This window comes from Artemia sp. Qi Xiang Cuo, chromosome 2, assembly GCF_049724085.1.
Source record: "Artemia sp. Qi Xiang Cuo chromosome 2, ASM4972408v1, whole genome shotgun sequence".
NCBI lineage: Eukaryota > Metazoa > Arthropoda > Branchiopoda > Anostraca > Artemiidae > Artemia > Artemia sp. Qi Xiang Cuo.
Window position 1 is genome coordinate 52,898,816 of NC_142795.1, and position 26,569 is coordinate 52,925,384.

Genomic DNA, 26,569 nt, shown 5'->3' on the forward strand with positions numbered 1-26,569 from the left:
AGAAAGAATTTTATTTATACCAATTCAGTGTAAGCTCCAGTTCTTAGAAGAATCAGATCTGTCTATCTGCGTTGGGATTAGAATTGTACTTTGTCTCGAAAAAAAAAAAAAAAAATCTACAGAATGTCAAAGAAATCGACACGCGATGGCAGTTTTAGAACAAAAAATTATTTCTTAGTGTGTAGTTCATTTTCGGATATTGAATAATGCATCTCTTCTTGCTTACTTTTCATGGTATTTAACGTCTAAAATATAAAATAAAAGCTTTTTTTTAAAATATCGGAGCTTCTGTGTTTTGAAATCACTATTTACGGTATTATTTCCCAAAAAAATTATTAGAGATTTGGAAATTTTGCTTAGGTTTTCGAAGAGATGATGTGAACTTCTATCGCTATTCAAAATTATTTGGTCTGGAAAGTGTAGCTTCGAAGCCAGAACATTTTACTTAGACAAGATGTATGGAATTCACAAAATCTAACATACAGAATTGAAAAACTCGCAGAGGGAATTCACTTTTGGAAAACCAATGTCTGCTACAGTTCTTAGAAGGTCCAATAGCTGTCTATCTGCGTTGGAAAAAAGATTCTAACATGTCCAAAATAAAGTTAACTCTAAGATTTCTATTAAATTTGGTGCTTCGTGACAACTTTGGAAATTATTTCTGAGTGAACGATCGCTTATAAGACAATTCGTGACATCTTGCGTTCTTTTCATATTACTATTCGATTAAAATACAATAGGCACGAAACCAAAAAATTCAGAAAAAAAACGAAATTGGAATTTGGCATTCGACATAGACTTTTTCAGAATCTTTTCCCAGATATCTAAAAGAGATAAGAGATTTAATTCTGCGGTTCTTAGATAGATAAATCAATGTGTTGCAGGAGTACGACATAGGATCATTCTGAAAAACATCCCTGCTAGGATAGTTTTGTTTTGTCACCATGTTGAAAATTAAGATTTTTTTTTTTTTCAGAAAATAACTTGATTTCTTATCTCTTAACTACAGACCGCTGTTCTCAAGAAAAAAAAAATCTTAAGCGAAAGCAGTTGTGTTGCTCCACAACATAATAAGATTCGAGACTGGCTTTGATTCAGATACTTGCTTACTTTTGTAATCCTCCCTCTCCCCTTGTGCCTTAACCTCCCGTATATAATGAGGTTTAAATAAGTCCGCCAATTTCGTCATCATTTCCCCATATTGCAATATGGGGAAATGATGAAACTTGTAAAAAAATCTACCTTACAAAAAATAATGGCATGAAAATTACTAATTCTTTGAAGGGAGATTAATTGTTTGTGTTTCAAATCTAAAATTGGTCTTTGATCACATGAGTCAGTCTCAAAAGATGGATAACCAACTATGTTCGGATAAAGGAAGATTCGTATGACCTAATCTGGTTGGTAATGCTGATCGGAAATATGCCTTATTTTCCCATTATTTGTTTATTTTTTATACATACTTCAATATTTTTCTCATTGTTGCTGTTATTTGCACGTTTATGTGTATGTATGCGTACATTTTATTGCAATCTATTAATTAGTATATAAAAGGTATAAAAGGTCAGCAGGCATACTTATCTAATTTTGCACTGAATTAATACTTAGCTCATTTTTGTACCGAACCAGTCTGCTGCTTCTGTTTTGTTCACTTTCATACTAATTTGGGGCCTCATGGTTTTGTATCGTATCACCTATATTGGACTTGGCTCGTTTAGCACCAAGTGAAGACTTAGCTCGTCGTTGCACTGCGTCAAGACTTTAGATTGTTTGTGCATTTTTTAGTCCGTAGCTTAGATTTGGTCCTTTTCGCATTGACATTAGTTTCATGCTATGATTCCAGGTTAAACAAGTAAAGCCGGCCTAAACCTCTCCTAAAATTTGGTGGCGTAAGGGACTGGTTAGTAGAGTAGTACGTTCCATTTCTACCGCTGCTATAGGAAAACATTTCTACCGCTGCTATAGGGATCACAATGCTATTCTACGGGACCTATACACCTTTTCAAAGAGAGTGAGTACCCCCTCACATGGCCTTATACTTTGCTGGGACGTATAGGAATTACCATGCTATTTGCGTGAAGCTATACACCTTTTCAAAGAGAGTGAGTATCCCCTGCAATCAGACGGGTTTCTGAGGCAACACCTATTTTTTGGACAATTGCCTTAACTCGAGACTAGTTTCTTAGCAATGTGTCGGTGCTAATTAAAAAATCGGATGGTACACTCAGAATTATTTGATTGCCATACGCTGTTAAAACATTTTGCGTAAAAACTAACTCTATTTGAAAAAAAAGGATAAGTGATTTGCGAATTGGACTGTACGAATGATCTTTTTTGAATGATAGGGAAAAAACAGGGCTAGATAATATTTGTGAATTTGATCATATGAAAGCGGAGAAAAGAGTTTTAAACCGATTAGCAGTTAAGGTAACCTCGAAGAGCATGTTAACTCATAGCTTATTTATTATAAATTTGGAACAATATCAATCTATGGAAATGGTTAACGATGATAAAATGGTCTTATGACTTGACCTAGCTTTACTTTTTCGATGTGTTTTGTATAATACACAAGTGGCGATTGAACAGTGTTGTCAATTTAAAATAGAGTTTAACGTTATAGTATACTAAAAAGTTGATACTACGAGAGATATAGATGGCAAGAAAAGAATTTTAATAATGAAATTCAGAACAATTCATAGAAATCCTTACAAATCAAGTAGTGAGGTGTATACGAGTACGAACCGCCAAGGATCATAAGCACCAATGACCCTAACCACCAGGGACCTCAACCCCCAAAGGTCCCCTATCCCCAAACTCGAATGGGACCCCTTCCCCTCCAACTTTTTGCCCCCCGCCCCATTTTTTTAAGTTTTTTTTTTTTACTTTTTTTATTATTTTTTTAACATGTTATATTTTTAAACTTTTTTTTTAAATTTCTTCGAATGAGATGAAACATACTTAAAAAATTGAAAAATAAAATTTAATATTTTACAAACTCAAAACGAGAATGGTATGGATCTGTTAGTCATGACCTTTACTATTAGAAAAATAATGTTTGTAGTAGCACTTTTTTTTATTGGACAATTTTTTTTTTAGACCGAAATTATTCAACTTTTTTTTGTATCTTAAAATGATATGAAATATGCTTATGCCTCTAACAATTGTGCTCTATGCTTGCCCAGAGACACGATGCAGCTTTCCCACTGGTACTTTATGGCGGGTTATTGCCACTGCCCAGTTTATTGCATGTATTAAATCAGTATTTTGTACGCAGTGGAGCGATAAACACATAAGTCATATCTTTAAAAAAGTGAAGATGGAGCATTTTATTAAAGTGTGTTCACATGACGATGTTATTGTAGCATCGAATGCCGACAGGGAGAAGTATTTAAACTATGAAACAAGTACAAGTGGTTGCACTATTGGAAATGTATGCATGCATTGTCATGACAGAAAGGAATTAAATTTCTTTGGAGTATCGAAAAAATTCAACTCTTATGTTGGTGGATATGCGACATTGAGATCTCCAGAGATGATTGCACTCAAAGAGAATGCCAACAAAAAAATAAACGTTGATGATAGATGACAAAGCCTTGCTACTGTTGCAGGTAACACATTGCCCACTAATACATCCTATCGTCAGCTTTAGGGTATTAGCATTCAACGGAAGGTCAAAAAAAGAAAGGCCTAATGTTCTACTAATATCATAAACCATATCTTGTCTACGTGTCAAAACTGTTACCTGTGTGAAAATAATGTAATAATAGACAGTGAAATTGCCAGAAAAATAAAGAGGACAATGGCAGAAAATATCACTATGGAATATAAAGATGAATCGGTGAAAAACAAAGTACCAGAAAACGTTACTGCCATTGATCAAAGACTCAATAGACCAAATGATACCAGAGACGAAAAGCATATTGAGCCTGTTGATGACACACCAGTTGAAGTTGTGTATGACTCAAAATGGAATAATGATTGTCCTATTGATTACTAACTAAGAGAAGACAATAGCTACAATATCAAGAGAGAACATGGTGAAATATTCTATGGAACAGATTCAAAATATCCAAAGTTGATAATTGATATTAATAATGTATGATAATATATTTTTTATTAATATTCTACATAGAATTATTTCATTAAAAATATATTATGCATTACATTGTTATGTGTTAATTATTTTTAGAGTATGCTAGCATATCAAACGTTTAGAATGTCTATTAAAACATCGGAGATATAAGAAAAGGAATTTGCATACATCTATTGTCAGACACATAGGATAACATTGAAAAAATCTAAGTATCAGAATGAATAAATTCTTTATCGATATCCGTTGTTTGATATGTCATTATAAAAAATTGTAAATAAGAAACAAACTCTTTCTTGAAGTCACCTCTTGGATACACAATGCAGAAGCTTCATTTAAGAAATTAGGAAAAAAATTGTAAGTAAGTAACAAATTCTTTCTTGAAGTCACCTCTTGGATACACAATGCAGAAATTTCATTTAAGAAATTATGAAAAAATTGTAAGTAGCAAATTCTTTCTTGAATTTGTCTCCTGGATGAACAAAAAAGACATTTCATTCAAGAAATTATGACAAAATTCTAAGTAAGTAACAAACTCTTTCTTGAAGTCCCTTCTTGGATACACAATACGGAAATTTCATTCAATCAATTATGAAACGATTGTAAGTAAGTAAAAAATCTTTCTTGAACTCACCTTTTGGATACACAATGCAGAAACTTCATTTAAGAAATTAGGAAAAAATGTAAGTAAGTAACAAACTCTTTCTTGAATTTGCCGTTTGAATGCACAATACAGAAATTTAATTCAGAAAATTATGAAAAAAAATTGTAAGGAAGTAACAAACTCTTTCTTGAAGCCACCTCTTGGATGCACAATGCAGAAATTTGATATAAGAAATTATGAAAAAAAGTTAAGTAAGTAGCAAATTCTTCCTTGAATTCGCCACCTGGATAAACAAAAAAGACATTTCATTTAAGAAATTATGAAAAAAGTGTAAGTAAACTCTTTATTGTTTTCACGTCTTAGATACACGATGCAGAAATTTCATTCAAGAAATTATGAAAAAATTCTAAGTAAGTAACAATCTCTTTCTTGATGTCCGCTCTTGGATACACAATACGGAAGTTTCATTCAAGAAATTATGAAAATATTTGTAAGTAAGTAACAAACTCTATATTGATTTCACCTCTTAGATACTCAATACAGAAACTTCGTTCAAGAAATTATGAAAAATTTGTAAGTAAGTAACAAACTCTTTATTGTTTTCACATCTTGGATACAAAAAACGGATATTTCATTCAAGATATTATGAAGAAATATTAAGTAAGTTACAAACTATTTTTTGAATTCACATCTTAAATACACAATATAGAAAATTAATTCAACAAATTAGGCAAAAAAAAATGTAAGTAAGAAAGTGACAAACTGTTCGTTGGATTCACCGTTTGAATGCACAATACAGAAATTTAATTCAGGAAATTATGAAAAAAAATTGTAAGTAAGTAACAAACTCTTTCTTGAAGTCACCTCTTGGATACACAATGCAAAAATTTCATTTAAGAAATTATGAAAAAAATTGTAAGTAAGTAGCAAATTATTTCTTGAGTTCGCATCCTGGATAAACAAAAAGGACATTTCATTCAAAAATTATGACAAAATTCTAAGTAAGTTACAAACTCTCTCTTGAATTCACCATTTGGATGAACAATACAGAAATTTAATTCAGGAAATTATGAAAAAAAATATAAGTAAGTAACAAACTCTTTCTTGAATTCTCCTCCTGGATAAACAATACAGAAATTTTATTCAATAAATTATGAAAAAATTGTAAATAAGTAACAAACTATTTCTTGAAGTCACCTTTTGGATAAACAATGAAGGAATTTAATTTAAGAAACTAGGAAAAAAATGTAAGTAAGTAAGTAAGTAACAAACTCTTTCTTGAATTCACTGTTTGAATGCACAATACAGAAATTAAATTCAGGAAATTATGACAAAAAAATTGTAAGTAAGTAAAAAACTTTTCTTGAAGTCACCTCTTGGATACACAATGCAGAAATTTCATTTAAGAATTTATGAAAAAAATGTAAGTAAGTAGTGAATTCTTCCTTGAATTTGCCATCTGGATAAACAAAAAAGACATTTCATTTAAGAAATTATAAACAAATTGTAAGTAAACTTTATTGTTTTCACATCTTGGATACACGATGCAGAAATTTCATTCAAGAAATTATGAAAAAATTCTAAGTGAGTAACAATCTCTTTTTTGAAGCCCCCTCTTGGATACAGAATACGGAAGTTTCATTCAAGAAATTATGAAAATATTTGTAACTAAGTAAAAAACTCTTTATTGATTTCACCTCTTGGATACACAATACAGATACTTCATTCAAGAAATTATGAAAAAATCGCAAGTAAGTAACAAACTCTTTATTGATTTCACCTCTTGGATATACAATGCAGGAACTTCATTCAATAAACTATGAAGAAATAGTACGTAAGTTACAAATTATTTCTTGAAGACACCTCTTAGATACACAATGTAGAAACTTCATTTAAGAAATTAGGCAAAAAATGTAAGTAAGTAAGTAACAAACTCTTTCTTTGATTCACCGTTTGGATGCACAATACAGAAATTTAATTCAGGAAATTATGAAAAAAAATGTAAGTAAGTAACAAACTTTCTTGAAGTCACCTCTTGGATACACAATACAGAAATTTCATTTAAGAAATTATGAAAAAATTGTTATGAAAAAAGGACATTTCATTCAAAAATTATGACAAAATTCTAAGTAAGTAACAAACTCTTTATTGTTTTCACGTCTTGGATAAACGATGTAGAAATTTCATTCCAGAAATTATGAAAATGTTTGTAAGTAAGTAACAAACTCTTTATTAATTTCAGCTCTTGGTTACACAATACAGATATTTCATTCAAGAAATTTTTGAAAAAAATTGCAAGTAGGTAACAAACTCTTTATTGTTTTCACCTCTTGGATACACAATGCAGAAACTTCATTTAGGAAATTATGAAAAAAATGGCAAGTAAGTTAGTAAGTAAGTAAGAAACAAATTCGTCCTTGAATTCGCCACCTGGATGAACAAAAAAACATTTCATTCAAGAAATTATGACAAAATTCTAAGTAAGCAACAAACTCTTTCTTGAATTCACCATTCGGATGCACAATACAGAAATTTCATTCAGGAAATTATGAAAAAAAAATAAATAAGAAAAAAACTCTTTCTTGAATTCTCCTCCTGGATAAACAATACAGAAATTTTATTCAGTAAATTATGAAAAAATTGTAAACAAGTAACAAACTATTTCTTGAAGTCACCTCTTGGATAAACACTGCAGAAATTTAATTTGAGAAATTAGGAAAAAATGTAAGTAAGTAAGTAACAAACTCTTTCTTTAATTCGCCGTTTGAATGCAAAATACAGAAATTTAATTCAGGAAATTATGACAAAAAAATTGTAAGTAAGTAAAAAACTCTTTCTTGAAGTCACCTCTTGGATACACAATGCAGAAATTTCATTTAAGAATTTATGAAAAAAAATGTAAGTAAGTAGCGAATTCTTCCTTGAATTCGCCACCTGGATAAACAAAAAAGACATTTCATTTAAGAAATTATGAACAAATTGTAAGTAAACTTTATTGTTTTCACGTCTTAGATACACGATGCAGAAATTTCATTCAAGACATTATGAAAAAATTCTAAGTAAGTAACAATCTCTTTCTTGAAGTCCCCTCTTGGATACACAATACGGAAATTTCGTTCAAGAAATTATGAAAATGTTTGTAAATAAGTAACAAACTCTATTGATTTCACCTCTTGGATACACAATACAGATACTTCATTCAAGAAATTATGAAAAAATCGTAAGTAAGTAACAAACTCTTTGTTGTTTTCACCTCTTGGATATACAATACGGAAATTTCATTCAATAAATTATGAAAAAATTGTAAGTAAGTAACAAACTCTTTCTTGAAGTCACCTCTTGGATACACAATGCAGAAACTTCATTTAGGAAATTATGAAAAAATTGTAAGTAAGTAACAAATTATTTCTTGAATTCGCCTCTTGGATAAACAAAAAGACACTGGGGCCACTCTAAGTGAACCTGAATTAACCCAACTTTTTGCATGTCTCTCTCACTATGACTGTGTGTCTGAGCGGGAGTGCTGCCATCTATAACTGACCTAACCTAAATTCAACGTAATGATGCATAAGTTCAAAATAAATAGAACTTGGATCTTATGTATGTTATCTGATGTATCGAATGAGTTTGTTATTTACTTACAATTATTTCATAATTTCTTGAATGAAATTTCTGTATTGTGCATCCATGAGTTGGATTCAAGAAAGATTTTGTTACTTACTTTCTTACAATTCTTTCCTAATTTCTTGAACGAAATTTCCATATTGTGTACCCAAGAGGTGAATTCAAGAAAGAGTTTGTTACTTACTTACCATTTTTTTATAATTTCATGAATGAAGTGTCTGTATTGTGTATCCAGGAGGAGAATTCAAGAAAGAGTTTGTTACTTACTTGCAATTTTTTCATAATTTCTTGAATGAAATTACCGTATTGTGTATCCAAGAGGTGTATTCAAGAAATAGTTTGTTACTGACTTACAATTTTTTATGATTTCTTGAATAAAATATCTGTATTGTGTATCTAGGAGGAGAATTCAAGAAATAGTTTGTTACTTACTTACAATTTTTTCATAATTTCTTGAGTGAAATTGCTGTATTGTCTGTCTAGGAAGCGAGTTCAAGAAAGAGTTTGTTTGCAAATTTGTTCCATAATTACCTGAATTAAATTTCTGTATTATGAATCCAAACGGCGAATTCAAGAAAGAGTTTGTTACTTACTTAGAATTTTGTCATAAATTCTTGAATGAAATGTCTTTGTTTATCCAAGAGGCGAATTCAAGAAAGAGTTTGTTACTTGCTTACTCACAATTTTTTCATAGTTTCTTAAATGAAGTTTCTGCATTTTGTATCCAAGAGATGAATTCAGGAAAGAGTTTATTACTTGCTTACAATTTTTTCATAATTTATTGAATGAAATTTCCGTATTGTATATCCAAGAGGTGAAAACAATAAAGAATTTGTTACTTACTTGCGATTTTTTCATAATTTCTTGAATGAAGTATCTGTATTGTGTATCCAAAAGGAGAAATCAATAAAGAGTTTGTTACTTACTTACAAATATTTTCATAATTTCTTGAATGAAATTTCCGTATTGTGTATCCAAGAGGGGACTTCAAGAAAGAGATTGTTACTTACTTAGAATTTTTTCATAATTTCTTGAATGAAATTTCTGCATCGTGTATCTAAGACGTGAAAACAATAAAGAGTTTACTTACAATTTTTTCATAATTTCTTAAATGAAATGTCTTTTTGTTTATCCAGGTGGCGAATTCAAGGAAGAATTTGCTACTTACTTACATTTTTTTCATAATTTCTTAAATGAAATTTCTGCATTGTGTAGCCAAGAGGTGACTTCAAGAAAGAGTTTGTTACTTACTTACAAATTTTTTTTTCATAATTTCCTGAATTAAATTTCTGTATTGTGCATTCAATCGGCGAATTCAAGAAAGAGTTTGTCACTTACTTACTTACTTACATTTTTTCCTAGTTTCTTAAATGAAGTTTCTGCATTGTGTATCCAAAAGGTGACTTCAAGAAAGAGTTTTTTACTTACTTACAATTTTTCATAATTGATTGAATGAAATTTCTGTATTGTGTATCCAGGAGGAGAATTCAAGAAAGAGTTTGTTACTTACAGTTTTTTTTCATAATTTCCTGAATTAAATTTCTGTATTGTGCATCCAAACGGTGAATTCAAGAAAGAGTTTGTTACTTACTTAGAATTTTGTCATAATTTCTTGAATGAAAAGTTTTTTTGCTCATCCAGGTGGCGAATTCAAGGAAGAATTTGTTACTTACTTACTAACTTACCTACAATTTTTTTCATAATTTCTTAAATGAAGTTTCTGCATTGTGTATCCAAGAGGTGACTTCAAGAAAGAGTTGTTACTTACTTCCAATTTTTTCATAATTTCTTGAATGAAATATCTGTACTGTGTATCCAAGAGGTGAAAACAATAGAGTTTGTTACCTACTTGCAATTTTTTCATAGTTGAAATATCTGTATTGTGTATCCAAGAGGTGAAATCAATAAAGAGTTTGTTACTTACTTAAAAATATTTTCATAATTTCTGGAATGAAATTTCTACATCGTGTAACCAAGACGTGAAAACAATAAAGAGTTTGTTACTTACCTAGAATTTTGTCATAATTTATTGAATGAAATGTCCTTTTTGTTTATCCAGGAGGCGAATTCAAGAAAGAATTTGCTACTTACTTACAATTTTATTCATAATTTCTTAAATGAAATTTCTGCATTGTGTATCCAAGAGATGACTTCAAGAAAGAGTTTTTTACTTACTTACAATTTTTTTTCATAATTTCCTGAATTAAATTTCTGTATTGTGCATCCAAACGGCGAATTCAAGAAAGAGTTTGTTACTTACTTACTTACATTTTTTTCCCTAATTTCTTAAATGAAGTTTCTGCATTGTGTATCCAAGAGGTGAATTCAAGAAAGAGTTTTTTACTTACGTAGAATTTTTTCATAATTTATTGAATGAAGTTTCTGTATTGTGTATCCAAGATGTGAAATCAATAAAGAGTTTGTTACTTACTTGCGATTTTTTCATAATTTCTTGAATGAAGTATCTGTATTGTGTATCCAAGAGGTGAAATCAATAAAGAGTTTTTTACCTACTTGCAAATATTTTCATAATTTCTTGAATGAAATATCTGTATTGTGCATCCAAGAGAGGGAATCATGAAAGCGATTGCTGCTCACTAAGAATTTTGTCAAAATATCTTGAATGAAACGTCTTTTTGGTTTATTCAGGTGGTGAATTCAAAGATGAATTTGTTACTTACTTACAATTTTTTCATAGTTTATTGATTGAAGTATCTGTATTACGTATCCAAGAGTTGATTTAAAGAAAGAGTTTGTTGATTACTTGCAATTTTTCATAATTTTTTGAATGAAATTTTTATATTGTGTATCCAAGAGGGGACTTCAAGAAAGAGATTGTTACTTACTTAGATTTTATTCATAATTTCTGGAATGAAATTTCTACATCGTGTATCCAAAACGTGAAAACAATAAAGAGTTTGTTACTTACTTAGAATTTTGTCATTATTTCTAGAATGAAATGTCTTGTTTATCCAGGATGCGAATTCAAGAAAGAATTTGCTACTTACTTACATTTTTTTCATAATTTCTTAAATGAAATTTCTGTATTGTGTATCCAATCGGTGACTTCAATAAAGAGTTTGTTACTTACTTACAATTATTTCATAATTTCTTGAATGAAGTATCTGTATTGTGTATCCAAGAGGTAAAAACAATAAAGAGTTTGTTACTTACTTAGAATTTTGTCATAATTTCTTGAATGAAATGTCTTTTTTATTTATTCAGGAGACAAATTAAAGAAAGAATTTGCTACTTACAATTTTTTCATAATTTCTTAAATGAAATTTCTGCATTGTGTATCCAAGAGGTGACTTCAAGAAAGAATTTGTTACTTACTTACAATTTTTTTCCTAATTTCTTAAATGAAGTTTTTGCATTGTGTATCCAAGAGGTGACTTCAAGAAAGAGTTTTTTACTTACTTACAATTTTTTCATAATAACATATCCAACAACGGATGTTGATAAAGAATTTGTTTGTTCTTGAAACCAGATTTTGTCAAGGTTATACCATGTGTCTGACAATAGGTGTATGCAAATTCTTTTAGTCATATCTCTGATGTTTTGATAGATATTCAAAACGTTTAATGTGTTAGCAATATCTAAAATACATAGGTGTACTGCAATGTAAAGCACAATATATTTTTAGCGGAATAATACCATGTATAACATTGACATAAAAATATATTATGACGCATTATTAATATCAAAGAACAACTTTGGACACTTTGAATTTGTTTCATAAAATAGTTCACCATGTTCTCTCTTGATAGTGTAGTTATTGTCTTCTCTTAGCTCGTAATCAGTAGAATAATCATCATTCTATTTTGAGTGATACACAGTTTTTACAGGTGTGTCATCGAAAGGCTCAATATGCTTTTCGTCTTTGGTATTATTTGGTTCATTGACTACTTGATCAATGCTAGTAACGTTTGCTGGTACTTTGTTTTTCATCGATTCATCTTTATATTCCATAGTGATATTTTCCGCAATTGCCCTCTTTATTTTTCTGGCAATTTCACTATCTATTATCACATTATTTTTACACAGGTAACAGTTTCGACACGTAGACAAGATATGGTTTATGATATTAGTAGAAGAGTATGCCTTTCTTTTTTTGACCTTCCGTTGAATGCTAATACCCGAAAGCTGACGATAGGATGTATCAGTAGGTAATGTCTTACCTGCAACATTAGCAAGGAGTTTCATCTATCATCAACGATTATTTTTATGTTGGCATTCTCTTTGAGTGCAATCATCTCTGGAGATCTCAATCTCGCATATCCACCAACATAAGAGTTGAATTTTTTCGGTACTCCAAAGAAATTTAATTCCTTTCTGTCATGACAATGCATGCATACATTTCCAATAGTGGTACCACTTGTACATGTTTCATAGTTTAAATACTTCTCCTTGTCGGCATTCAATGCTACAATAATATTTTCATGTGAACACACTTTCTTAAAATGCTTCATCTTCACTTTTTTAAGGATTTGACTTATGTTTATCGTTCCACTGCGTTAAAAATACTGATTTAACAATGTAATAAACTAGATATTGTCGATAACCCGCCATAAAGTACCAGTGAGGAAGCTACATCGTGTCTCGGAGCAAGCATACAGTACAATTGTTAGAGCCATAAGCATATTTCGTGCCAATTCAAGATACGTAAAAAAAGTTGAATAATTTCAAAGTCAAAAAAAAAAATTGTCAAATAATAAAAAGTGCTACTACAAACATTATTTTTCTAATAGTAAAGGTCATGACTAACATATCCATACCATTCTCATTTTGAGTTTGGAAAATATTAAATTCGATTTTTCAATGTTTTAAGTATGTTTCATCTCATTCTGACATGTAAAAAAAAGTTGAAAAAATATAACGTTAAAAAAATAATAAAAAAATTAAAAAAAGCTTCAAAAAAAAATCAAAAACAAATGGGGGGGGGGGCAAAAATTTGGAGGGGAGGGGGCCCCCTTCGAGTTTGGGGATAGGGGACCTTTGGGGGTTGAGGTCCCTGGTGGTTAGGGTCATGATCGTTGGCGGTTCGTACTCGTATACACCTCACTACTTGATTTGTAAGGATTTCTATGGATTGTTCTGAATTACATTATTAAAATTCTTTTCTTGCCATCTACATCTCTCTTAGTATCAACTTTTTAGTATACTATATTGTTAAACTCTATTTTAAAATGACAACACTGTTCAAACGCCACTTGTGTATTATACAAAACACATCGAAGAAGTAAAGCTAGGTCAAGTCATAAGACCATTTTATCATCGTTAACCATTTCCATTGATTGATATTGTTCCAAATTTATAATAAATAAGCTATGAGTTAACATGCTCTTCGAGGTTACCTTAACTGCTAATCGGTTTAACCCTTTTTTCTCCACCTTCATATGATCTAATTTGCAAATGTTATCTAGCTCTGTTTTTTTTCCTATTATTCAAATAAGATCGTTCGTACAGTCCAATTCACGAATCCCTTATCCTTTTTTGTAAATAGAGTTAGCTTTTACGCAAAATATTTTAACAGCATATGTCAATCAAACAATTCTGAGTATAGCATCCGATTTTTTAATTAGCAACGACACATTCCTAAGAAACTAGTCTCGAGTTAAGGCAATTGTCCAAAAAATAGGTGTTGCCTCAGAAACCCGTTTGATTGCAGGGGATTCTCACTCTTTGAAAAGGTGTAGAGCTTCAAGCAAATAGCACGGTAATTCCTATACGTCCCAGCAACGTATAAGGCCATGTGAGGGGGTACTCACTCTCTTTGAAAAGGTGTATAGGTCCCGTAGAAAAGCACTGTTATTCCTATAGCAGCGGTAGAAATGTTTTCCTATAGCAGCGGTAGAAATGGAACGTACTACTCTACTCTGGTTGTCCTCCATACACTTTGGCCCTTGAAAATTCCGCTGTAACGTTTTCTATAGAATTAAGGATCAATTAAAAAAAGAAAAAAAGAAAAGAAAAACAGGTAGCACGCAAACATAATGTACTCTCCCAGGAATTAATTTTAAAACGCTGTCTAATGTAAGCTTTCAAGTAAATAAAAAGAACTGTGTTTAAATACGAAACGAGCAAGAATAATCATTTAATAGGCCAAATTTATAACGATCAGAAAGTTTACTGTGAATGAATAAATATAATTTTAAACGAGCAGAAATAAAATTGACGGCTAACTTGAATTTAAAAAGGGCGGAAATTACCGTAACAAGAATTGGGTTTTTGTCCCCATTAAAAAAAGTGTTCCATTGTCATTTACGCTTTGCTGAAAACTAAACATAATGCTTAATAAATTACCAAGTGACGTTTTAAAATTTTATTTAGGCATCAATTTCCTCTAACTTTGAATAAAATGGAATCAAAGAGTAGAAACACTAAATTAAAATTCATAAGTATACTTGTTTTTAGAAATTTCTTCCTTTTTTTTCTATAAATATTTTCGTTTCATCGAAAATTCACAAATGACACTGTAAATATTTCACAAACGACACTGTAGCTTTCAGGGGAGCTTGACATGCATATAATACTGGTAGTTCGGACTTGGATTGTTTTTGCAATGAAATCAGAACTTAGCTCATTTTTGCATCAAAGCAGGATTTAGCTTGATTGTGCACTGAGCCTGGACTTTTTTTTGTAATGAGTTAGGACTTAGCTTATGTTTGTACTGGACAAGTACACTTGACTTTAGAAATGGCTTGCTTTTTTTTTATCGATATTTTGTTTTCATCGAAACACAAACGACGCTGTAGCTTTCAGGGGGATTGACATGCAAATATTACTCGTAGTTTGGAATTGGATTGTTTTTGCAGTCAGATCAGAACTTAGCTCATTTTTGCACCGAGACAGGACTTGCTTAGCTTTTTTCTATTAAGAATTGGCGGCGGAGGAGAGGGATGAAGGGTTGAAAAGATCATGGGTTCAGTTTTTACCTCTACTCATAGCCTGCTTATTTAAAGTCCTTGCGGGATTCCGGTTTTAGAAAGGTGCAACATGCTATCTGCACACTTTGGAGCCCATGTCGTTGTAGCTTCGTGGGCCAGGTTTCTCCTGGAGGTACATTTCCTGTACTTTTCACTATTCTGAGTAAATTGGCTGTGTTTAAATTATCGTTTGATACCATAGATGGGAGTGCAAGGGGGCAAAAAAACTTTGAAAGGGGGCTGGTTGCCTTCCGATGAATTTTGACCTTATAAAGGGCACTAGAGATTTCAGTTAGCCATTGAATGCACCATTTCCCAAGCTTTCACTGCCATCCGTTCAATAAAAAGTCGCCGGAAAAAGCGATACACGGGATTCATAACTTTTTAAAAAGTCAATGCTACTGCGTTGACTCTGAAAATACGAAATTTTTACAGACAGTTGCTTGAAAACTCGGCTTTTTGAAACATAGCTTGTCACTATCAGAGAACCTGAAGGTGATGCTCTTATCATTCCTCAAGATTCCACCTCTTTGGGGTTTTGATTCAGTGTTTTTGTTAGCTCGGCTCTTGCTATGCTGTACTTATACTTACTTTCACATATCATAGGATCTGCTAGTATTGTCCCTGCTAAGCCAGACTTTGGTTTATGCCTCTCTTTAGGGACTGAAAGGAATAGAGACTTTCTCATTTGTCAGGTTGGTAAGAATAATACCCTCAATGCATCCAAGTCTTGTTTTTGGAATTTGTAGCCCGCTTGTGCTCAATTCGTTATACTAATTAAAATACTAGGTGTAAAAATAATAGTACCAGGACTTTCTGAAATTATGCAACTTTCCTTATGCTAATAGCTTATAATGGTTAAGTCCAAACATAATGAGCAATGCATAATGGGAATCGGCATAAAAAATAGGCTCTTTTGATGTATACGTTGTTTTCAAACTTCTATTTTATCAAGTTTCAGTTACTATTGGCACGGTTTGTTCTTTGCTTACCCTTCATTCCCATGAACAGTTGATGTAATATTTCTCCTAATTTTGTGCTTCTTTCATAACTTTAGCTCCTGTGTTTTATTCAAGCTTACTTTGATATATAAAAGGGTTATGTTGGTATTGTTGCTGCACTCATGGCCAAGCTGGACTATGGTAATACAAGATTTATTTCTGAAAAATTTCTATCACCAGCCCAGATGGGCTGAATTTGCACTTTCGAGTCAATGAATACTGAAAAAAAAAAAATACACGCCTGGTTCATAGGGATAGTCAGAGAAAAAAGAAATTTTCAAAATGTCTTTGAAAAATGAAATTTTTCAAAATGTCAATAAATGATAAAATGAAACTTTTAATGCTACTTCTACGGCTACCGTAACTATTGACACTAAGGACAATGAGTTGAAACTTTTAATGTACGTTTAGGCAGAGTTTTAATTAAACGAAAAAACTATAACCATGCCTGTATTCAGAGGGCATATAAACAATATCATAGGCAGTGCTGCTCTATCAGAACTAGTGATATCATTGATATTTTAAAGCAGCTAATTTGATTTGAAATTAAAAGTTCTAGTGCCCTTTTTAAGAGGCAAAAGTAATTAGAGGTTAATCAGCTTTCCAATTAAGTTTCCCTGAAAAAGACTATGTCAATTTAAAACGAACAGAAATTAATTTTAAAAAAACTTTTTCCACAAAATAAGTTTTTCAAGGAAAAGTTAAGAACTCCATTAAACTAAAAATTAGCAAAAATAAAATCAAATAATCTAAAAAGCATAAAACTACCACAAATTAGCATCCATAAATAAATGAAACCCAAAACGAACAGAAATTACAATATTTTTTTTTACAATTCAATTCTGTTTATTACAAAATGATATAACACATAACATTAATCCAAGTGGCTGCATAAAAGCACTTGATACTGGGTGACCACATATATAACAAGCACTTAACAAATAAAACTCTTAACAAAAAAACAAAAAAAAAATGGAAATAATTAATAATAAATGAACAACCAAATTATCTCCAATCTCTAATCATAAAAAAAAAAAAAAAAAAAAAATCATCTATGAACCAAAACCCAAAAGAAAATTTTCATTTTTCTTTTAAACAAACCAAGGTGCTCCTCCGCCCGAAATTGAAAGAGAGTTCCGAACCTTATAACCTAGATATCAGACAGAAAAATGTTTTCTATTTTCACTTCAGTATTCAATGACTAGATTATTAGCATTACGGGTACTATAGCTATGAAAGGATTTATTTTCTCGTTATCAACACTTAAATTCCTCAGGACTGATACATCGCAATCACTGACACTAGGACATTTCTGTTTGGTAGTTAGAAAATTGCCTTACATTAAGCACTTTAAGTTTATTATAACATGCATCAGTATCATTGACTTTTTCTAACTATCCACCAATAAGACAGACGTATAGCTTTGTTCGGAAGAATTTGTACTCGTTTAAAATTTGAATAAAAGTCGCTTGACCCTAACACACATACATATGAAATGTATGGGTGGACTAAAGCATTATATAAAAGTAATAAAATTTGTGGTGGTAAAAAAAAATTTAAAATGTCGAATTGCTCCAACTCCTTGTGCGACTTTCATCGCAACAACATCACTATATCGTTTCCATGAAAGATTGTAATCCAGGTAGAAACGAAGGTATCGCGTTTCGTGAACTTGTTTCTCTGGCTCTTTCGCAACCAAAATTTTTCCATTAATGTCGTGGGGCTCACCAACTCTTGAATATGAAATAAAACTAGTTCTTGCAATATTAACAAGTCAACCTCAAATCGAGCAGAAATTACCATGATTAGGGGTCACAACCATGGGCGTAGGCAGCATATTGTCTAGGGGGGCAGTCGATAGTGTGATGGAGGGCCTTTTATCAACTGCTTATCCAACCATCTGCTTTTTCAGCCATATCTAATGTAAATTTGAAGGTCAAGGGGGGCAACTGCCCTCCCCCTGCCTTCCCTCCCTACGCCCATGGTCACAACCCCTATGCCATCTCAACGCCAAAGCATAATTTGCATTTTACTGGAAAAAAATTAAATATTTTCATTTTTATAACTTTAATAAATCAGAAATTATTAAGATTTTAAAGAATAAATATGAGCATATGTATATTAAACTGACAATGCACATTCATTGTTTTTTTTTTTTTTTTTTTTTTTTTTTTTTCAGTAAAGTGCAAATTATGTTCTGGTGTTGAGAAGGCATAGGGATTGTGAGTCCTAATCATGGTAAAATCTGCTCGTTTGGATTTAGACTCGGTTATTTATTGTAAATTATGTTCGTTTTGGATTTCATTTATTTATTAATGCTGATTTGTGGTAGTTTTACGCTTGGTAGATTATTTGATTCTATTTTTGCTCATTTTTGGTTTAATGGAGTTCTTCACTTTTCCTTGAAAAACTTATTTTGTGGAAAAGTTGATTTTATAGCTACTCTAAATAAAACACGATAACTCCGATATGGCAATAGCAGATAATCTAAAAGAAGGGTTGTGATAACATCTATACTTTGTGTGTGCACTTGATGGACCTAACATGACCGCTCAGTATTTCAAATATCTCCTTGATACTTTATCTTTGTTTCCGTTAAGTCCCCAAGGAACCTTGAAAATTTTCCTGTCCGTATTACTGATTTCGCATGTTGTTTAAGTTGCATCTAAACTCACAAGCGGACACATCAACCGGTAAATAGGTATAATAGTGATACAAGGTTGAAGTATAGGCTAAGACTGATAAGACTATAGGATAAGACTGAGTGGAAAGCAGAGATGATCAGTTCTTTTAATGATTGACCAAGGATAGCTTATGTACAGTTCTCAGTCTCGTCGTTGTTTTTGGTATATTCTATCCATTTTGAATGTTGTATATGAACTTTTCTTTGCACCACAGGTGCCTCAATAACATATAAAAATGAGTTGCTTGTCCAACAAATTTTTCTGCATAAAAAAAAATGCCGTTTGTAATGAAAACGTATCAGTATAATCCTGACACTGACTTCGCATTCACTTTCATCCCTTTACTTTTTCCTTGTAGATTTTAATTGTCTTATTTCCCGGTTAAAAGGTCACCCTCTAGTTATTACTTCCCTGTGAAGTTAAATCTACTGTAATGCCCATTTGTCGATTAGGGTTATTAGTATTCTTACAAAACGAGCCATTTTTCATGTTCAAAGCTTTTCAACTTTGACTCGTTGCTAAGTAGTGAAGACCACAATCTCTCATTCATATTTTTCCTTGCTTTCCAAATCTTTCATTTGGGGTTAAGTAATAGCGGCTCTAAGTAGCGCAAATAGAATAAAAGTTCAGAATAGGGATAAAATCCTTTTTAATAGACAGTGTATAGAAAATTCACAAAAAATACCAGATATTTCGGTCACATATACAGTGATCGTCATCAGTAATAAAACTTTTATTACTGATGACGGTCACTGTATATGTGAACGAAATATCTGGTATTTTTTGTGAATTTTCTATACACCGTCTATTAAAAAGGATTTTATCCCTATTTTGAACTTTTATTTTATCGTCATGGAAAGACAGTGGGGTCTCCGAAATTATGTAGCGCACATAGTAATATTACTCTATAAACATTTTTGGAGGAAAGATGAATTGTCCTTAGACAACTTTTAGAGCTGTGCAGCCCCTTACCCCATACCCTAGTACGCAATTATAAATGCATTATCAACACGAGCTTGACTCTTCGCAAAAAACTTAGATATGAATTAGTCGTGAGTCCTCTTCTTATTATTATTTTGTCAATGAATATATTTTTTGTGTAGGAATTGTTATTATAAGATTAACTAAATGTATTTTATTACTACAGAGGAAGAGGAGGAAGAAGGTGCTCCTTTAGAGATAGATCCTTTAGATCTTCTTGAACCAGTTGAACTATTATCCAAACTATCTAAAGATTTTTACGACAAATGCGAAGCCAAGAAATGGCAAGAGAGGAAAGAAGCAATGGAGGAACTCGAAAAATTGGTGTCTCACCCTAAATTAGAGCCTGGAGACTATGGTGATATCGTTCGAGCAATCAAAAAGGTATGTATTCCCAGACTCAAAATTTTTCTTATACAATTTTTATCATTATAGAATCCTCCTTCATAATAACTTTTGCGTTTTAAGGCAAGTATCGCCCTGCAGCACCGTTGTTCAAACTTTTTCCAAATGAAGAGAGATGACAGGCTAATTCCTACCCCATACCCCTTTCTTTATTTGAAGACCATGACAATTATCAGGTAATTTAGGCATTGAAGTGATCACTTTTAGGCATCTGCCCCCCTTCCCCGCCTGCACAATGACTCACCGACCCTTCTTCGTAATAGCTGATGCACAATTATGCATCGCTAAACCTAATTTCGTGAGAAATAAATTGAATTAACTTTGTTAAATAAAGGATTAAGATAAGTATGCATATTAACAATTTATCTTGTATGGACCTCGTGAATTTTTAGGAACGAATGCGCCACCATGCTCCACAACTGGGAACCTGTTTTTTTTTTATACCTTTAAATTAATTGGCTATCTCAGAATTTTCAACCGATAGCAACTTGGTCCTTTTTGGGGCAAAATCATATTTTTGTGCCGCAAAATAGCAGAAAATGCCACTTTCTTCTGGCATAATCTTTTTGGTGATTTAAAAAGGACACTAGAATTTCTAATTTCTGTTTGAATGAACCCTCTCTCGATCTTCTAGGATTATTGGTTCGATACGGTCCCCCTGAAACAAAAGAAATAAAGAATAAACACGCATCTGGGATCCTTCTTTTGCGAAAAAAAATTACAAAATTCCACATTTTTGTAGATAGGAGTTTGAAACATCTACGGCAGGGTTCTCTGATATTTTGACTCTAATGGTGTGATCTTTTAAGATCACTTGCTTAATTTGGGGTGTTATTCCCCTTTTTTGAAAAATCAGGCAAATTTTTCAGGCTTATAGCTTTTGATGGGTAACATTAAACTTTATGAAAATGTACATTTGGAATCAGTATGAAAAATCACTTCTTTTGATGCATCAATTGTTATAAAAATTCTGTTTTTGAGAGTTTCAGTTACTATTGGCCCGAGTCACTCCTTACGTAGTTCTTTACCAGGAACTGTTTGATAAGGCAATTGAATCTCAAAAGATGTCCCGACAGCTTCCATGTAGAATAGCTCTTCATAATTGTCCATGCATGATCAAAGTTGCTATCATAGGCAGCGCCCTAGCGCTGCCTAAGTAAAGAGCGATGTGGCCACAATGTTTTTTTTTTTTTTTTTCTCCATACCTGAGCACTTCGTATCGAAGGAGTTGTCGTAGAAACTTCGAAAAGGGCTCATTCGATTGGAAATTGGAGTAGCTAGTGCCCTTTTTAATCGTCGAAAGTGATTAGACGGCAACTAGCCCCCCCCCCCCATGCCCATCATTTCCCCAAACACATCCAATCAAAATTTTGAGATAGCCATTTTGTTCAGCGTAGTTGATTTCCACATAGAAAATATGTTTCTTAGGAGGACACTCCCCCACAGCCCTCAGGGAAAGGGTTTTAATTTATGCCCTGGGGGCATATAAGGTTTTTATAGAAAGCGCTGTCGTAGAAACTTAAAAAAAGGGTCATTTGATTGGAAATTGGAAGGGCTAGTACCCTTTTTAATAGTCAAAAGTGATTGGAGGGTAACTAGCCCCCCACCTATTATTCCCCCAAACACATCCAATCAAAATTTTAAGATAGCCATTTTGTTCAACGTAGTTGATTTCAGATAGAAAATATGTTTTTGTGAAGGAAACTCCCCCACAACTCTCAGGGCAAGGGTTTTAAGTTATGCCCTGAGGGCATATAAGAACAATGTTGGCACAATGTACTATTTTTTTTCCTTTAGAGATGCGTACTTCATAAGGGTGGGGTCGTCTTAGAAACTTCAAAAGAGGCTCATTAGATTAATAATTAAGAGTTCTTGTGCCCTTTTTAAAAGTCGACAGTGACTGGAGGGCAACTAGCCCCCCCCCTACGCCCATCATTCCCCCAAACACATCCAATCAAAATTTTAAGATAGCCATTTTGTTCAGCGTAGTTGATTTCCAGATAGAAAATATATTGTTGAGAAGGACACTCCCACACAACCCTCAGGGCAACGGTTTTAAGTTATGTCCTGGGGGCATATAAGGTTTTATAGAAGGTGTTGTCGTAGAAACTTCAAAAAATACTCATTCAATTGGAAATTCAAAGGCCTTATGCCTTATTTAAGAGTCCAAAGTGATTGGAGGGCCACTCGCCCCTCCCCCCCCCACGCCCATCATTCCCCCAAACACATCCAATCAAAATTTTGAGATAGCTATTTTGTTCAGCGTAGTTGATTTCCAGATAGAAAATATGTTTTTGAGGAAGACACTCCCCCACAACCCTCGGGGCAAGGGTTTTAAGTTATGCCCCGAGGGCATATAAGAACGATGTTGGCACACTGTACTATGTGTTATTTTTTTCCTTTAGAGGATGGCACTTCATATGGAAGGGGTTGTCGTAGAAACTTCAAAAGGGGCTCATTCGATTGGAAATTGAGAGTTCTAGTGCTATTTTCAATAGTCGAAAGTGATTGGAGGGCAACTAGCCCCCCCCCCACACACACACACAAAAATCATTCCCCCAAACACCTCCAATCAAAATTTTAAGATAGCCATTTTGTTCAGCGTAGTTGATATCCTGATAGAATATATGTTTTTCAGGAGGAAACTCCCCCACAACCCTTAGGGCAAGGGTTTTAAGTTATGCCCTGGGGGGATATAAGGTTTTTAAAGGCGTTGTCATAGAAACTTCTACACAGGCTCATTCGATTGGAAATTCAAAGGGCTAGTACCCTTTTTAATAGTCAATAGTGATTGGAGGGCAACTAGCCCCCCCCCCACGCTCATCATTCCCCCAAACACATCCAATCAAAATTTTGAGATAGCCATTTTGTTCAACGTAGTTGATTTCAATAGAGAAATTATGTTTTTGAGGAGGACACTCCCCCACAACCCTCGGGGCAAGGGTTTTAATTTATGCCCTGAGGGCATATAAGAACGATGTTGGCACAATGTACTATGTATTATTTTTTTCCTTTAGAGCAGGGCTTTTCATATGGAAGGGGTCGTCATTTAAACTTCAAAAGGGACTCATTCCGGTGGAAATAGAGTGCTCTAGTGCCCTTTTTAATAGTAGAAAGTGATTGAAGGGCACCTAGACCCCCCCCCACACCTTTCATTCCCCCAAACACATCCAATCAAAATTTTAAGATAGCCATTTTGTTCAGCGTAGTTGATTTCCAGATAAAAAATATATTTTTGAGAGGGACACTCCCCCACAACCCTCAAGGCAACGGTTTTAAGCTATGCCCTGGGGGCTTATAAGGTTTTTATAGAAGGCGTTGTCGTAGAAACTTTAAAACAGGCTCATTCGATTGGAAATTCGAAGGGCTAGTACCCTTTTTAATAGTCAAAAGTGATTGGAGGGCAACTAGCCCCCCCCCCCACGCCCATCATTTCCTCTATCATTTCCAATCAAAATTTTGAGATGGCCATTTTCTTCATGGTAGCTGATTTCCAGATAGAAAATTGTTTTTGAGGAGGACACTCCCCCACTACCCTCAGGGCAAGGGTTGTAAGTTATGCCCTGGGGGCATATAAGGTTTTTATAGAAGGTGTTGTCGTAGAAACTTCAAAAAAGGCTCATTCGATTGGAAATTCAAAGGGCTAGTGACCTTTTTAATAATCGAAAGTAATTGGAGGGCAACTAGCCCCCCTCCCACCCCCACGCCCATCATTTCCCAAAACACATCCTTTCAAAATTTTTAGATAGCCATTTTGTTCAGCGTAGTTTATTTCCCAGATAGAAAATATGTTTTTGAGGAGGACACTCCCCCACAGCCCTCAGGGCAAGGTTTTTAATTTATGCCTCGGGGGCATATAAGGTTTTTAAAGAATGCACTGTCTTAGAAACTTATAAAAAAGCACATTCGATTGTAAATTTACAGGTTTAGCGCCCTTTTTAATAGTCGAAAGTGATTGGAGGGCAACTAGCCCTCCCCCTGCCCATCATTTCCCCAAACACATCCAATCAAAATGTTGAGATAGCCATTTTGTTCAGCGTTGTTGATTTCCAGATAGAAAACATGTTTTGAGGAGGACACTCCCCCACAGCCCTCAGGGCAAGGGTTTTAAGCTATGCCCTGGGGGCATATAAGGTTTTTAAAGAAGGTGCTGTTGTAGAAACTTCTAAAAAAGCTCATTCGATTGGAAATTCAAAAGGCTAGTGCCCTTTTTAATAGTCGAAAATGATTGGAGGACAACCCCCCTCTCACGCCCACCTTTTCCCCAAACACATCCAATAAAAATTTTGATATAGCCGTTTTGTTCATCGTAGTTTATTTCCAGATAGAAAATATATTTTTGAGGAGGACACTCCCCCACAACCCTCAGGGCAAGGATTATAAGTTATGCCTTGGAGGCATATAAGGTTTTTTGTGAAATCTTTGTCGTTGAAACTTGAAAAGGGGCTCATTCGATCTTAAATTCAAAGGGATAGTACCATTTTTAATAATCAAAAGTACTTTGAGGGAACTAACCCCCCTCTCACGCCCGCCTTTTCCCAGAACACATTGAATCCAAATTTTTAGATATCCATTTTACTCATTGTAGTTGAAAGTTTCAGAAATTAGGTCTTTGAGTATGACAGCCCCTCCCCCCATAGCCCTCAGGGCAGGGGCTGTAAGTTATGCCCTGGGTCATGTATAATTTTTATTTAAAGCGTTGTCGTAGAAACTTCAAAAGGGCTCATTCAATTGGAAATTAAAAGGGCTAGTTCTCTTTTTAATAGTTGAAAGTGATTCGATAGCGACTAACGCCTTTCTCACGCCCACCATTTTCCGAAACACACCCAATCAAGATTTTGCAAACCAAATTATGAAGATTTAATCAATAGAAAGATTTAAAGTATTATTTTCTTTTTCCGCAAAAATGCTTTATCGATATAGAATCAACAGAAATCAATTTAAAAAACTTTATCGCCAAAATAAGTTTTCCAAAGAAATTATATTATTTAATTTATTAAAGTTATCAAAGTAAAAACATTTATATTTTTTCAGTAAAGTGCAAATTTTGTTCTGGCCTTGAGAAGGCATATGGGTTTTGCGCCCAACTTATGTTAATTTCTGCTCGTTTTGAGTTTGACTCGGTTAATTATTGTAATTTCTGTTCGTTTTGGGTTTCATTTATTTATCGATGCTGATTTGTGGTAGTTTCACGCTTGGTAGATTATTTGTTTTTATTTTTTCTAATTTTTTTGTTTAATGTAGTTCTTTACTTTTCTTTGAAAAACTTATTTTGTGGAAAAAGTTTTTTAAATTAATGATAAAAAAAAGATCCCCAAAATAGAATTATTCAAGGGCTTTGGGAATCATTATTTTTCACCAAATTCTTGCAAAACTTTGAGGAATCCAGTATGTATATGACTGGAAAGTGTATAATCCTATTTATTCTTTCTATTTTAGAGAGAAACTTTCAAACTTACTAAATTTGAGGTACATCTAAATAGAAACCGTCAAACCAAAAAAAAAGGAAAAAGAAATTCCTTTTTACGACAAAAAGTAATCGAGATTCTAGGCTACAAATGTCTCCAATAAAATAAGCAGCAAAAAAGCGTCATTTTCTAGAAAAATAAAAATTTGATTTTCTGCAAATTTAGATACAGATTAGATAGTAGATTTGGTTGTCACAATTATTGTAGCAAAAACTTAGTTTTATATATTTTCAGTTTGTATTTACAAGAATAGCTCTTTACTTACAAATTGTTACCGTTAACTGCATGAGCCAAGGCTCTTTTCGAAATCAGGAAAGCTACCATTCCCTGACTTAACTGATTCAGATCTAACATCCATATACTAATGCTTCGAGAATGATAATCATCCGTGAAAAAATGTACCCCTTCAAATATTTTGTCATGGGGGTGGTGATGTCTGAAACATCGAAAATGAATTTTTGAGTCATCATTTTTGGACATTTCATGTGGAATTATTTAAATAAATATTTTTTTATACGGATCCCCTCTCTACCTATTCTCCTTTCGTGTAGGTAAGCACATGAATGCAACCTTCTATCTTGCTAGTAAAAAGTTTTTTCGATAAAAGGGAAGCCCGTCACCCTGCATCATCTGTATTACTGGCATAGTCCAAAAATATTCCCCTGAACGAAAGTATACTTGGGAGGTATACCCCCTCCCCCGCTCCCACCTCTATGTTTATTTAACTGAATTCTGTATTTATCTTAAAGCATACTGAGAGTTACAACATTTGGGCATAAAATA

The 26,569-nt window shown here is 33.0% G+C and overlaps 1 protein-coding gene across 1 annotated transcript in view; it reads left to right on the forward strand.

Moving 5' to 3' along the window:
* msps (msps cytoskeleton-associated protein 5) overlaps positions 1-26,569 on the forward strand; it is a 226,699-nt gene that overhangs the window by 75,898 nt on the left and 124,232 nt on the right. The window contains exon 6 of the mRNA XM_089101805.1: positions 20,080-20,297. Coding sequence (XP_088957931.1) covers positions 20,080-20,297 — 218 coding nt within the window. The remainder of the gene's footprint in view (positions 1-20,079; positions 20,298-26,569) is intronic.